The sequence below is a fragment of the Poecilia mexicana genome, unplaced genomic scaffold (genome assembly GCF_051168715.1).
Source record: "Poecilia mexicana isolate PSO_F unplaced genomic scaffold, ASM5116871v1 scaffold_21, whole genome shotgun sequence".
NCBI classification, from domain to species: domain Eukaryota; kingdom Metazoa; phylum Chordata; class Actinopteri; order Cyprinodontiformes; family Poeciliidae; genus Poecilia; species Poecilia mexicana.
This window is the reverse complement of record NW_028263390.1, coordinates 13,135,191-13,149,919: the sequence shown is the minus strand read 5'-3', so window position 1 is coordinate 13,149,919 and position 14,729 is coordinate 13,135,191. Positions and strand designations below refer to the sequence as shown.

General features: G+C 39.9%; 1 protein-coding gene across 2 annotated transcripts in view; it reads right to left on the bottom strand.

Annotated features, from left to right (window-relative positions):
• Positions 1-14,427, bottom strand: part of nhsl1b (NHS-like 1b) — a 96,226-nt gene extending 81,799 nt beyond the window's left edge. For both annotated transcript variants that reach the window (XM_014968010.2, XM_014968329.2), the window contains exon 1: positions 13,479-14,427. In XM_014968010.2, coding sequence (XP_014823496.2) covers positions 13,479-13,797 — 319 coding nt within the window. In that variant the 5' untranslated portion in view covers positions 13,798-14,427. The remainder of the gene's footprint in view (positions 1-13,478) is intronic.
• Positions 14,428-14,729: the final 302 nt, after the last annotated feature.

Here is a 14,729-nt window from a genome sequence, read left to right as displayed (position 1 = left end):
GTGTGTGTGTGTCTGTGCATGCGTGTGTGTGTGTGTGTGTGTGTCGGGAAAAATAGAATAAGAATCTAAAGAAGAAGAAAGGCTTTTTTCCCCCACAAATATTTCTTTTAACAGAATCAACCTCCGATTTGCTGGCTAATCCTTGCTTTTTCCCCACTATTATATTGTAGACATTAAATTCCAAGTTTTTCAGACTCAAATTAGTCGTGTTCTCAGGCCAATTGTGGCCAGAAAGTTCTGAATTTACAGAAGACGTTCAATAGAGATTAGCCTTAAACTAGGATGGTTGGCATGGATCAATGGATGGTTGGACGGATAAAGCAAAGTTAGAGTAAATGTTGACTGAAATTATACATTAATCTTAAACATCATATTGGAGAAGCACTGAGACTTTACACACACAAAACCAGAACACATGAAATTGCTTTCAGCTAGAAACCATCAGAGCCAGCAGTGAATCCAACATGAGTGAAACTATCCAATGAAACAGCAAAGATGATGCGACTGACAACAATAGTTACCCGATATGCTGGTACCACAGAAGTACATTATGTCCTGCAGCCTGCAGCTGGTCCTTCAGTTCCTCGTGACTCATAAATCGAGTGTGCAAATATACATGCCAAACATAACAAGGTAAATGCATTGTCCTAACAACGAAAGCTTGGGTGTACCAACCATTAATTGGCAAGCCTATAGATTGAATACGAAAGAAAACACCAAAATATAATTGCAACAACCGGTTCCTGTGCTGCAAATGAACCCAAATTCCTTCCATACACAGTTGAGACAACATACCTTAGCTGGCAGTGACCTCAGTACTGAAGCTGGTGGCCCAAAGCTTTGCCTATTTTCAAATTCAACCCCTTTCGTCTCGACACTCGGATCTGTGATGGGAATGCCACCGGTCTCCAAAGCATCTTTTTTTTTTTTTTGCCCTTCTTTCTTTTAAATCTGGCATCCTCAGAATGTTTAGACAAGAAAAAACCTCAATGACTGGCACAGGGGAGAAAACTCAAGCCAACAACAGCAGCAGAAAAAGCTCAGACAGACCCTAATATATTCGGAGGATATGGTTTGCAGAGGAAGCACTGAAGTCAACATTTACAACAGCCTAAAGCAACATGCAATTACTCATATCCATCATTACATCCTTCCACAGCCATAATTCCTATAAACCAACAGGTAAGACATCTGTAGATGTATATATATATACACTTGGTTTCCCATCAGCTATTGTCGTCTGACCTTTTTACTCTTTTTCTGCTCCCATTAACGGGTGTTCAGACTCCAGCAGGGATTAAGAAGATTAAACCACTCTGTAGTTATATGAAATTATCCTCATCATAATCCCCACCAGTGACTCTGAAAGTTTCGTTTTACTGTGTGGTAGGAGAGGACCTCTCTGATAAGCACACAGGCAAATGCTGGATTCAAGAAGCTCACTGCTGAGCAGGTGCACAGCACGTTTTAACACTTGTTTGAAAAATTGTTCGACTGAAAAGTTACGGGAAAGGTTTTTCAGAAAAAAACACATGTACAAAAATGCCCAGTTTTACAGGGGTTAAAGGATGTTGAGGTCGGCAACTTTCTGCAGAGTCACCAGCTAAAGGACTCCAAAGTTCCTGTTTCGTAAACAAATGGACGGGTCGAGGTTTTCAGGTTGGTACCTGAAAACTTTGTCAGACGTCAAGTGTGGAGATGAGATTATGGCTGGGGTTAAGGGGTTAAGTTCCAGGTAAAGATAATCTTAATGCTGCAGAGTACCGATGGGAAAAGGTTTGGTCTCGGCCTTTATCTGTCCCCACATGACTGTGGAGGAGCTCTGATCTCAATTTGACAGAGTACTTTAGGGATGAATCAGAACAGCGACTATTAGGCAAGCCTTTTCGTCCCACATCAATGCTTAACCTTATCCCTTATAGACAGTCTTCCTAAAAGAGTCTAAGCGGTTGTAGCTGCAAAGTGAGTGTCAAGCTTTAAGTTTCATTAAAGTTTGTGTGTGTGTATAGGGAAATGGCCAAATACTTTCAGTGCATCTCCGTAGATCATATTTATAAGGGATGTTATTTCTTCGTCCTCCACTTGGTAATTCTCATTACACGTTTTATTGAATGTTGCCATACTGAACAAACATTGATAAAGACCTTTTTATATAGAAAATCATGCCTTCTGTACAGTAGTGTTCTCTTATAGGTTAAGAGAACAGTTGGAAAGCAGATTCCAAGGCATTAAAAAGGAAGGACCAACCTGACTACGACTTCAGGCCAAACATATGAAATCACCCGACACCACATCTTGTGCAAACAGGAGATGCTGACAGTGACTAAGAGCTGTAAACCGATAATCGTCTCTTCTATCACTCTGATGGAAGCTTTGAAATGATCTAAAGTTTTGAACACATCCATACATGACCTTAAAAAACCCCACACAATGAAGTCTCTGTAGATAAGGCAGACAGCATAAACTGCTTCTGGGGGGAAAAAATTCAGTGGCCAATGGGGATTCCAGCTGGCAGTATGTCATATTTCACAGAGCAAGAGACACACATGCACATGCTTTAGTGGGGCACAGCATTGCAGGGAAGTGGGAAGATTGATGAAACACAGAGGACCTGCATCAAGAAAAGGGTGGAAAAATAAAACCATAACATTAAAGTTGATTTTTTTTTTTCATTAATTAAGAAATTACTAGCAAAAAACTAACTGTAAAGTTTCATATAGCCAAGTCTGCAGAAAAGTCAGAGCTATGACAATTAAAAGGGTTAGAACCACGAAAGGAATGGATCAGCATGTCCAAACATGTTATTTTTAACTGAAAACGTGCAGAATTTCTAACTAGATAAAATGCAGATTTATGTCAACATCTAACACACCTCTGTATGTTGAAAGTTACCTCCTTGCCTCCTCCAAGCACCCTTAAGGTAAAAGTCTATCTGAAGAAAAGAAATGGCTCTAGGCTTTATTGATTACTTTATCTTTTCACAACCTTTGCAATACAATCAAGGCATCCCATGCAGAGCATCCCAAGACATGTTCTGCCCTAAAGCAACTCATAATGTTTCACTTTTGACAGGAACATCTTGCATCACCTTGAAAGCTCAAAATAAGCTCAGCAAAAATAAACAAGTCTTTACATATTCTACTCACCTTTCTCACTAGTGCATTAAACAGTCCAGCTGGGATGAGCCCTTTCTTGCTTCGACCTCTATTCCAATCACACTTCACGGACACAATCAAAAATCCCCCTGTTGCCACATGCTTGTTCAGCAGGAGGAATTGAGGCAAAGTCAGTAACTCAAGGAAATCAGCTGATAGAAAACCTTTCACCAACTGGAACATAAACTTAACTTCTTCAGTGTTTCACAAGGACCAAATTGGGACATATGCAGGTGACTTGGAATGTTACTGAATTAAGCTGACTTTATATTTTTCTGATGCAAATTGGACTTGAGATGAGATTTGACGTGAACCAGCACTGTATACTCTGCAAATAAACTAAGCCAATGGACTACTTGGATGCTATTTTTTGTGGAATATTTTAAGTGGCATGCATTGACATTGTGTTCATCAAAAATATATTTGGACTTGGCTGAATGGACTTTCCAACTTTGTTTACCCCCATACTTCACGTAAATCTTATTGTTCAAAATACTGACCTGCTAAACTCGGGGAGAACTTTGGCAATATTGAAATTGGGGAAAAGGAAAAGGTTGAGGGAGCTCGACTTGGTTCTACACAATTATACAGGGTGTTATATTAGTGATAAATTATGTGATACCTGCCGAGGCTGGAGACCTTGCTGTCTCCAGCCTTTATACTAGCTAATATACCTAGCTAGCATCAATGCTAACTCCCTGATCTACTTGGATTTTCCGCTCACTGTTTCTCACATATGTTACAATTACGAGTTGTACTTAACTTGTGAGGTTCTTCGTTCCAAAAGTTTTTGAGTCATGTCCTTACAGTATTCGACAAAAATGTATTTTTCCTAACATTGCACAACCCCAGTCCGTTTAATAATTACACAGTTATATTTATCACCAGTATCAATACTTTGTTTTTCTATGCAAAAAAAAAAATAGATAATGTTACACAACTTTAAAAAAAAAAAAATGTGTGTATGTACCATAAATGATAGTATTTTTACTTCTGGCTATATTCCAAGAATCTCAAGAAGACCAAGCCAATGTCAAACAAACATTTCAAAGTGGAAAAAAACTGCAGTCACTCAATAAACTACATTAAAGGGTGCGGTATTTATATAATGATATGACAATATGATGACTATAAACTGTTAAGTAAGAATTCAGAACAGCGTATTTCACTGTTGGTCTGACTAACATACAGACATACAAGGAGGTAGCAGACATTATGTCAGCTTTTTTTTAAGAGAGCTGAATCATGGGTGTGATAACTTATTTTTGTCATTAAAGTGGAAAAAAAGTCTTACCATGTAAAAAAAAAAAAAAAAAGTAAGTAGCAGTTGTGGAGTGAATTGTTTTATGCGGTACTTTCTCATCCTGAAGGGATTTCTCTCCTTACAAAGCTCTTGATGCAACAGTAAACAGAGCTCACCTCAACACTGTCAACACCCTGCTTCACACCGCCATCATCTCCTCACTGTGGTGACAGCTGATGAAAAAGTTCTTACAGACCTACAGGTGGGACTTTTCTGTCACACCACTCTGGATCTAGCCTAAACCAAAATAAAGCTAGTCCACTGAACAGTGGCATTGCTCCATGCAAACGATGGAATGCACAAATAATGAAAACTGAAGTGTAAAAATGGCCTCTTGCGAAAGAACAAAATAACTTAGCGACCCTCGTATTAGCTCGGCTTGTTTATTCAGCTGAGGAAGTTCAAGTTATGCGAGGTCGCCGATGTTTGGAGGACTAAATTTATGTCTGAAAACACTCAGCCAACAGCTGTTTGCAATGACTTCTCTGCCAATCCAAATATAACCGAAAGAGGCTCCACCCCAACTTCTCATCTGTCTGTATCTGGATTTAAAATTCAAATGTTTCATCCAAAGCAGTAGAAGGTTCCGGGTTTGCACTATGGACTTTATTCCACCAGTGCTGACATAATTACACAAAACATATTCTAACATCCTTAACAAGGATGGATCTAGTTGTAGTCAGTCAGTCACAATGCATGGGTGTGTAAGTCTGATTTCTATTAAAATAAAAACCCTTGTTTATTTTCCATAGAGTTAATATAGTGAGTGCAGTAAAGTGCAAATGCGGGAAAAACAATAGCCTTTTAAAGCTCCTATTATATTAAACACCATCTGCTGCCATTTGTCATCATGTACTGTGTAGAATAGATGCATGTTTGTCTGCCATCCTGTCTCCCTCCTGTACTCACCACTGATGGGTTATAATATTCCACACAGGATGTAGTGAACCATTTAAGTTGATAAAAGTAAAGCTGTTAAGACTGCATGATTCTTCTTCTACAATCAAACGTACAAAAACTCTGCAAATGTAAAACATAACCATGAGTTTATGTGGACCTCCGGCTCTGTTTTGGAACCCAAACTTGGGGTTTTCCCCCCATAGATGATTATTTGCATGAAGGGGATTTAAGATAGGCTGTACACAGTGGATGGTATTGTATTGTAGGATCAATGGGAAAACCACAAAAGGTTAACCCCAACATGCACTTACGCAAAGATTAAAACTTTTGCGTGCATGTGAATTAGTACTCCCTGCGCTGTCTGTAAATCAAACCACTCTGGTGACACATGAATAACAAAAACATAAACTTGAAACAGTGACACCTTTCTTGTTTTTCACCAATTTGAGATAAAAAAAAACAAAAACAAAAAAAAAAAGCCATATCTCCTCATCTCTTCCTGGTCACAGGATAAACATCCTATATATCAAGGCAGACAGACAAGTCAAACTATAAATTGCATGACTACACACAAATGAAAACAAAATCCACATGTGAAAGCTATCGAGTCGGCAACAACAACAAAAGACAATATTCCTTAGTGATTTAAGGCTCCTGTAGGCTGCCAACCCCCAAAAAATCTTCCTCAACTCCAGCACAATCATACAAATCTAAAACAAAAAAAAAATGCAAAAATATCAACCAAGTTTAGCCTTAAAATGTACTCCAAATATAACTTTTAATGTGGTTATTTTTGCTGTTTTCTGTGTTTCAGGCATGAACTTGATATAGGCATGATTGCTCATATAAAGGATTATAGAACCAGCAACATATTCCATTAAACCGATTCCTATTAAAACAATTCAGTAGAAAGTGCCAGAGACAAGTTGTGACCTTAGATTTTATTAACAGAACGCTGCTTTGTTGCCCCTCCCCCACCTGTTGCTATCACACTCTTCCTTCGCTTAAAATGAAAAAGAGATAAAAGTTAAGCTGCCTGGAAAAATTTCCAGCCACAAAGAACAAACAGCCATGCCGTTCTAACAATAGCAATAAAACCCACTGCTCTTTATCAAGCCACAGTTATTTTAAGACCAAAGTCGGCAGGAATGCAGGCCGACTAATTAACTAGCTAATATCAATTTGTTAGTACTACTTTATAAGGAGCAGAGAGGCAGAAAGATCAATTATTCCGAACAATTAGCTCAGATGAGGGTGTTGAAATTTAGACTTTTGCTAAAGCCTATATAGAAATCCTGAAACAACAATACCTTTTCAAGATATTAACAATGAACATATTCGATTATTTTGCCTTCAGTAGGAATAACGACTGCCTCTTCTGTGTTAATTAAAAGCAAGTGATGACATCGAAATCGCAAGCTGCCTAAAGCCCAACACATATGATTATCTTACACACAAACATATCCAAGTAATGGCGCCATCTGTGACATAATCAACTATAGCAACAGAAAAACAAAACCGTTTAATTCATTTGTTTATTCAGAAACTGGTTTCGGTTCAAGATATTTCAAATAATGTGGAAGATTTTATTAAAAACCACAAAAATCTTCTATCGTGCAGCGTTTTATGATTTTTTAGCGGAGGAGAATGTAGCAATCCCACAAGTTGTGAGCAACGCAGAGTAAAGCATCTGTGCGTGTGTGCATGTGTGTGTGTGTGTGTGTGAGCCACTTTAATCATTTTCACACAAGCTGAAAAACAGGCCGCGCATACTTCTTCTGACATGATTGCGACTGCGGTGGCATGCTGGTGAACAGTTCTGGACGTCAAACACAATAATAAGAAGGATTCAGAATAAAAACAAGCAAATATGGGGAAGGTTTTTTTTTTTTTGTAAAATAAAGATGAAGTCACAGAATGAAAATTTTAATTGATTATGAAAGAGTCAAAGCAAGCAGAAGATGAAGGGAAGCAGAAGGCTCGTCTTTGTTGTGGTCAGCGTGACATCAAAGTGCTGAAATGGTTGAGATGAGAGAGGAGCGCTGTGGAAACCATATGAAAGAAAAGAGAGACAAAGGATGACAGAACAGAGTACAAAAAAGCTGATAGAAAAGAATACAATCATGCATTATGTGGCATCTGTAGATAGAGATGACATGCAAAAACTGAACTTTTTTTTTTTTTTTTTTTAATCTATTGTCTCTTTAGAGTTATATTTACTGCACCATTCCAGTCTCTTGGACAGTATGTCTTGTCTTTAATTTGCCCTGTGGGAGTTGAGGGGGGGGGGGGGAGGGATATCATCCAGGCTCATCTGTCATAAAGAGTTTTCACCAGAGATTTGCTGGCAGCTCTGCTCCCGTTTGTCTTTCGAGGAAGTGTGTTTCGTCCCAAACATCTGGTTGTGTCTGATACTTTTCCTCCGTAACAATAGCTGTGTAAAAATCTGCAGCGTGACCTCAAACTGGAACTCTTCAACTGCACTCTAAATAAAACCTTTTGCAGTGAAAAAGGAAAAAAGAAAAAATTAAACAAACCTCAATCATTTGGTACGACTGTGATGACGGAACAATCTGCCGATGAGCCCAACTAAAATCTTATTTTGACTTATAGAAGATATGACGACGTTTGACTCCAAATTTAGTGAAGCCTTATCTTTTTTTTTTTTTAAACCTGCTTGGCTCTCAGTTGTAAAAGAAGTGTGGTAAACTGCGAGTAAAACAGTAGAATCTAACGTGTGGAAAACGATGAACATGTGGAAGCTGAGATTTTTAGAAAAACATCGAAATGAAGCTGAGATTTTTAGAAAAACATCAAAACAAGTGAGATCCAGTATCCCAGGGGACTCTCGGTCCGTCCTCTCTCTGAAAACCATCACCGCAGCGGGGATTAAACCGTCTCCTTATTGGCTGCTTATTACCCCACAGCAACCTCAACTACTGAGGAGCTAGCCGACCAGTCCCACATGTGGCTTCTCTAAATGTGGGAACATACTTGCGCGTATGTGGATATCTATAATAAAACAAAATTAAACAAAACAAAAAAAAACATATATGCGCTTTGCAAAGTGAACCGGTTTACAGTGCAGCTCAGATCTAGTTTTACACCCAGTCACGTCAGCGTGAACATGCGCTGTCATTTTATCTTGGGCTCACAAAATTATTGGAAGGTTTTTACTGAATAAAATTAGACAAGGCCACTGTTGTTGGAGCATCACGGATGATGACAAACAAGTGTGTTATGCCAGGATTCCTGGACTCCTCTGAGCGTTGAACAGGACTGTATCCAAATTCAGGGAGGTCTGAACAGAAGCGTGAGAGAGGGCAGCTGTGAACTTCACACACACGCACGCACACGCACACGCGCACGCACACACACACGAGAACTCTAAAAGTTCATCATAAAGTTCATCAAGCATTTCTACATTGTTGAGGATGTAAAAATGAAACCTGCAAAAGCCACAGAGTGTAAGGAAGAACGTACAGTAGGAAAAATTAGAGGAAGGAAACAATGACAAAGCTAAAGATAACAGGATGACGGAAAGAAAGGGAGTACAACGAAGGAATGACGGTATCACACAAGGAAGGACGGAGATCCTAAAGCGCCCAGGAGCGGAAGGATGATTGGAAAGTAAATGGAAGAAAGAAGGACACGAGAAAGAGATTAAAGAAAGACACAAGGGATGACGCAAACAAAGAAGAAAGAAAAAAACAAGAAACGGAGAAAAGGAAAGGAACACAAACAACAAATAAAAGAAAAGGGAGGGCAGAAGGACAACAGTAGGAAAGAAAGAAGCAAGAAAGAAAAAGGAGGGGGGAAAGGTAAAAGAACACAAAGGAGACAGGATAGAAGGAACAAAAAAAAAAGATTTGACATATTTCCATATTCATTTTTTTTATTTTTCCATACTTCTGTACCTGGAAAAAGCTGGAACTCTGTCATAGAGTCAACATCAGAATCGGCTCCCTATCAATTCTCCTAAAGCTGCGGCTCTTTCTCAGTAATTTCCCCTCACGTTTCTCCCCTCTCCCTGATCCCCCTCCGTCCGTACAACTGGACCTGGACTTTTTGTTCCCCCTGGGAGCAGGTCGACCTCCAGAACCAGGCCAGGCTCCTCTCTCTGGAGCGAGTTCTGTGGGAACCGACTTGTGGATTCTGTCAGCGTAATGACTGCTCTGCCATCAATGAAAGGCGGGGAGCCGGGGTGAGACAGAGGGAACAGCGAGCAACGAGAAGTGAAGCAGGAATAAATGCGGCTTGCATGAGCATCGTTGGGTGGCAAACCGGAAAAGAAATAAAAACAAAACGGTGATTAGCTTATCCAGGCGTGACAGCGCTTTGGAAGGAAAACAAACTTGGATCTCAGTCAAGGGAGTTTTTGCAACCCAACCGGAGTAGTCCCTCCCTGAGTAACAAGTGTCCATCAGCAGACACTCGCGTATGGTCCCACAGACACACAAGGGGTCTTAGAGGAACACTTTAGCATTGCAACACACCGTCGACATGACAGCAGATGAAAGATAGGGCAAAGACATGCGCCTATAAATATCTGAGGGATAGAGGAGGAATGCTCGGTGTGGAAGAGTGCAAGGGAAAGACAAGATGGACTATTGGCGTTAGTGGGTCGGCTGGAAACAAATCTCCTTTTTATTGTGTGTGTCAATGTGTGTGTGTGTGTGTCTCCAACGTCCAGCTGGTGGGCATCAAGACGTCTGACAGGGAAGCCCCGAGACTCATCCAACTCCAATTAACCTTCACCAGTTTGACCTAGATTCATTAAAAATAAAACGCTCCCAGTTCAACACAGGGCTATATTTGGCCGAAGGACTGGGAGTAAAACGTATAGTTAAAAACAGCGCTCACTGATACATACAGTGCCTGGCAGAAGTATTCACACCCCCTTGAACTCCTTGAATGTGTCATACAACTACAGACTTTAAAAAGTGTTACATGATTGACCGTCATAAAGTCGGTGCCGTCGTGGGAGGAGATATCCATGCTTTTTAATTATTTTTACAAGTGAAAATATAAAAAGTGTGGCAGGCATTTATGCTCATTTCTGTCAGCTAATACATCATAGAGTCACCTTTTGCTGTAACTGCAGCTTTAAGCATGTCTTTGATGAGGACTTTTTATTTTTTAAGACAATGATTCTTAATTTCATTTTTGTCTGGACTTTAACTAAGTCTTTCAAGTAATCTCCTCTATCCTCTGATTTGATTTCAAGCTACTGTTTAGCCTGAACAAAATGGTCGCCTCATTTCACACATATGGGTGCAGCAGGAAACACTGTTTATCCAAATACGGATGACTCGGCTATTTTGGCCCAAAGCAGAAATCCAAGCTGGACCATTCAGCTTTGTTTAACTCTTCACTCTGTGCGTGTCAGGTGTCAGTTCCCCCCGCACCCCCGCTGACGTTCCACAGGACGACCTGTGAACTTTGCCCTGATGGCCTCTGCTTCAGCACAAATGGATTAATGGTAGCAAAATACACAAACGTAGATGCCCCGTTTGACCTATTCAGTCCAACCTTGATTACTTTAAGTCGATGTACACACATTTACTATGTCTGCCCCCCCACCCCCCTACGCCCCTTCACTCAATAGTGGTCTTCCAGCATAGAGGGGCCCCTCACCAGTAATATGATCCACCTCTGAACTAAGGTAGAACCTCCAGAGGAACTTGTCAATGGTAAATATTTACATGCAAACTTTAAGGGTACATCATGTAAGGCAGCAAATTCAACACCGCAGGCCAGCAAAAGTCAACACAGGATTAAGTATTAAAGATAGAAAGAACTACAAATCCAGCTTTGAAAACATGTAACAGCATAAGTTTGGCAATACCACAACCTGCCTCTGCTCTCTGAAGTCACACGACGCTAACAGCAACTTTCATTCAGAGTGCCGCCAGCTGATCTGACATATTCAAATGCAGCACTGGCTTCCTGGAGTAACGCTGCAAGGCCCTTCAGAAGGCAGGTGGTGTTTTTCTCCTTTACGTGCAGAAAGATTTAAAGTAAAGCTGACAGGTCTGTGCTGTAATAAATTGGAAGTCAGAGCTTCTGTACACTCAGGGCTGCGCTTGGGGCCATGTGTGAGCTGGCAAGTGAGAGTCTTGCAACGTAACACACCACATTCCTGCCTGCTCTCCCTCACCTCGTCTTCAGCTGCAATGAAAAAGTATAAAGGAGTTTCAATGGGAAGAAACCAGGGGTATTAGAGACGAAGAAGTCATGGTGTATGTGTGTCTGTGTGTGTGTGTGTGTGTGTGTGTGTGTGTGTGTGTGTGTGTTTTGTGAAGAGTGTACTCCTTGAACACGCCTGCTTCACTCCCAAGTTTTTATGCGTCTTCCAACGCATTGCTCATCATAAAACACTCTCACTCAAGTCTGGGATCTGTCAGGTCAGCTTAAATTCCCACAACCACTTTTGACTCTCTGACAGTGACTCACAGTCCGACCCAAGACAGGATGAACCAACTACTGTCACAAGGACGGAGAAAAAAGGGGAAACAAAAGCCTGTGAGTCAGCGCCGAAACCGCCATCTTTCAATGGTGCTTAGTAGAATCTGGGCTGGACGTCTGAACGCTACTTTGTAGCATTCTTTAGATGCAAATTAGATGAGCAAAAGAGCCGCCCTGGAAAGCAGGAGGTAATATAATTCCATAATTAACGTGTTCATGAACATTAGAGCACAAAAAAGGGTTAAGTTAAAGGCACAGACACAACGTGACTTTTAGTTCAGATCTACATCTGAACTTCCTAATGTTTCTTTTTATGGAGTGCTGAAAGTGACACAAATGAATAAGCTAGAACTTATTAAATGTTTACTTTAATGTACATTAATGATCAAAAATCTAAAACAAATAAATTAAATAATTGTCCTTTTTGCAAATTTTATATTTTATTAAAATTTTTAGTTGATGATTGTTGCCTGCATTAAATAGCTCTAATCTGATCAATATAACTGGTCTGTGCTGGAATCGCTCTGCTTGTTAACCAATTAGATACAAAAGTCCATTTGATAAGCCATCGCAAAACATCTCACGGCTCACTGTTGCACAATAACCATGAAACAATTAAATACTAAAATAATTTTGCATAATCTTTACATAATTTTAAAACAAGTGTGCACATGTGTTGCGTATTTTTCGTATATTTTACAATAAAAAATCAAAACGATTTTTGCACTTTTGACACTCCACAGAGATTCTAGCACCATGAGTCTATTTTTGAGTTTACACAGAATTTTATTAAATTAATAGACAGGCGTGTGAAAAATTATCCAGCAATTTCATAACTCAGTGAATTCAATGTTAACTTCAGATATTTTTCTAAAAATGTATTTTAAAATATCAGCTGATAAACAACACAATTAAAACACGACTTGAAATCTTGATCAAATAATGAAATGACTAGTCTAAGTAACTGATACATTTATGCACATTGGGGGTTTTCATTTTTATTGTAATATATAGGGGTTTTATATATATATACTGTGGCACTTTTGGCACTCCACAGACAATTCAGGCACCAAAGCATGAGTCAGTGTCCGAGTTAATATATAACCACTGTGCGGGACAAGCAGCAGCTTTACGATGGCAAGCAAAACAAATTAAACCCCTGGAGTCAATAAATTGATTTTCCATTTATCCCTCTGCTGACCAACTTTGTTGACATTTTTGAAACTGCATGAAGAAGCAGACGAAAAGACAACGTCTGAGAGGCTTTCTGTGATCTTGTTCTCCAATAAAGCTCTACCAACAGATGGTCAATAAGACGAGAGGAGATCCATCACTTTTGAAAGGACTCCATGCCCTCTCTTAACACAAGTTTGAAGAGGGACAAAGACAGCAATGTGTCCAGAGGACACAGGTCAGTCCTCCCTGGTTGTGTCAGTAGTCAAAATGTGAGACACCTTGGACTTGAACAGACTGTTAAACTCTAAGAGAATATATAACACCTGTCTGACAGCTGCCAGTTGTCCAAATGACTACGACAAAACTTTCAGCAACAATTTAAGCACAACAATAAAGCCTATTGCAATTCACCGCGCATTTTCCGGTGTTTGGTGTAACGTTTACAATGAAGAGGAGGCAACCCGTGTGGAACTTACGGATCTTAACTTTCTTTGGATCCAACTTGAGGACCTCATTCTGCAGATTGTGCAGGCGCCCCTGAATCCTGCAGGACCTTCTGAACACCAGCCCTGCCTCCATTTCGATGCCCAGGAAGATGTCGCTGGCATGCCGGGAAAGGTCTGAGAGTTGCTGGATTAAGCTGGTCAGCGTGTGACAGCCAACCTCATCCAGAGACGAGTATAAAACAGGTCTTCGGAGTTTGCGTCTCCCGCTTCCTTCCCTCGGTTTCCAGTCGTCCCTCGCCGATAACCGACTCACACGGCGCGGCTCAATAGTCCTCTGATGAAAGGGCATATTTAAATCATACCAATAACCTCAGCGGGGACCGAAAACTGCACATGAAAAAAGAAGCCCGCTTCAAAACAAAGCTATACATGTATAAAACTACATTACGGCAAAAAGTAATATTCCCAAGGCAATGGAATCCCTCAGTCCCGCCATATTTATTGTTTTCAAAGCATGGTACTTTGTCCTGCTGCTGTACACCGGAGACGTTGCCTCTCAAAGTCTATTCAAATTCAACCAGACACAGAGCAAGCTGCAGGAGAAAGAAACACAGCAAGGGAAAAAGTCGGGAAGGAAGTCTGTACCAAAACCCGGAGAATACTACAACCACCTGTAGGAACTGGAGAGGACTCAGTTTACCTGCCCTCCTTCTGGGTCAGCGGCTTCACGGAAAAGATGGAGCGGATTTTCTCAATAATGGAGCACGGAGGGAAGGATGGGTAAAATACATGGAACAAATACAATGTTGGTGTTGAAATGCAACTATGACCATTTTTAAAAACTTCTGTAATATCTGTCTTTGTTTATTCATGGCAGGCTACATCAATCTAACAATTTTTATACGTATCATGTTTATGTTCTATTTGAATTTCCATATAAAAGCCAGAGTAAAAAAAAAAAATAATAAAAATAAAAATAATACTAATAATAATAATAATAATAATAATAATAGAGTTATTATAATCAAGCCTCATATTTACGTTTATTTTTGTATTTATATTTAACAGTTAGTACATTTACATGTTCTGAACAAGACTTTACTATTTCCTTAACACAGCTATTCAAGTTTTTTTTTTTTTATGGCATTTACTGTTTTCTTGTAAAACACTTTCAACTAGCAAATGGTGAATGGTGCTACAGAAATCAACTTTTCTTTTGCAAAACAAGCATATGCCTTTAAGTTCATGCTTAGTTTCTTTGTACATTGCCAGTGTTATGAG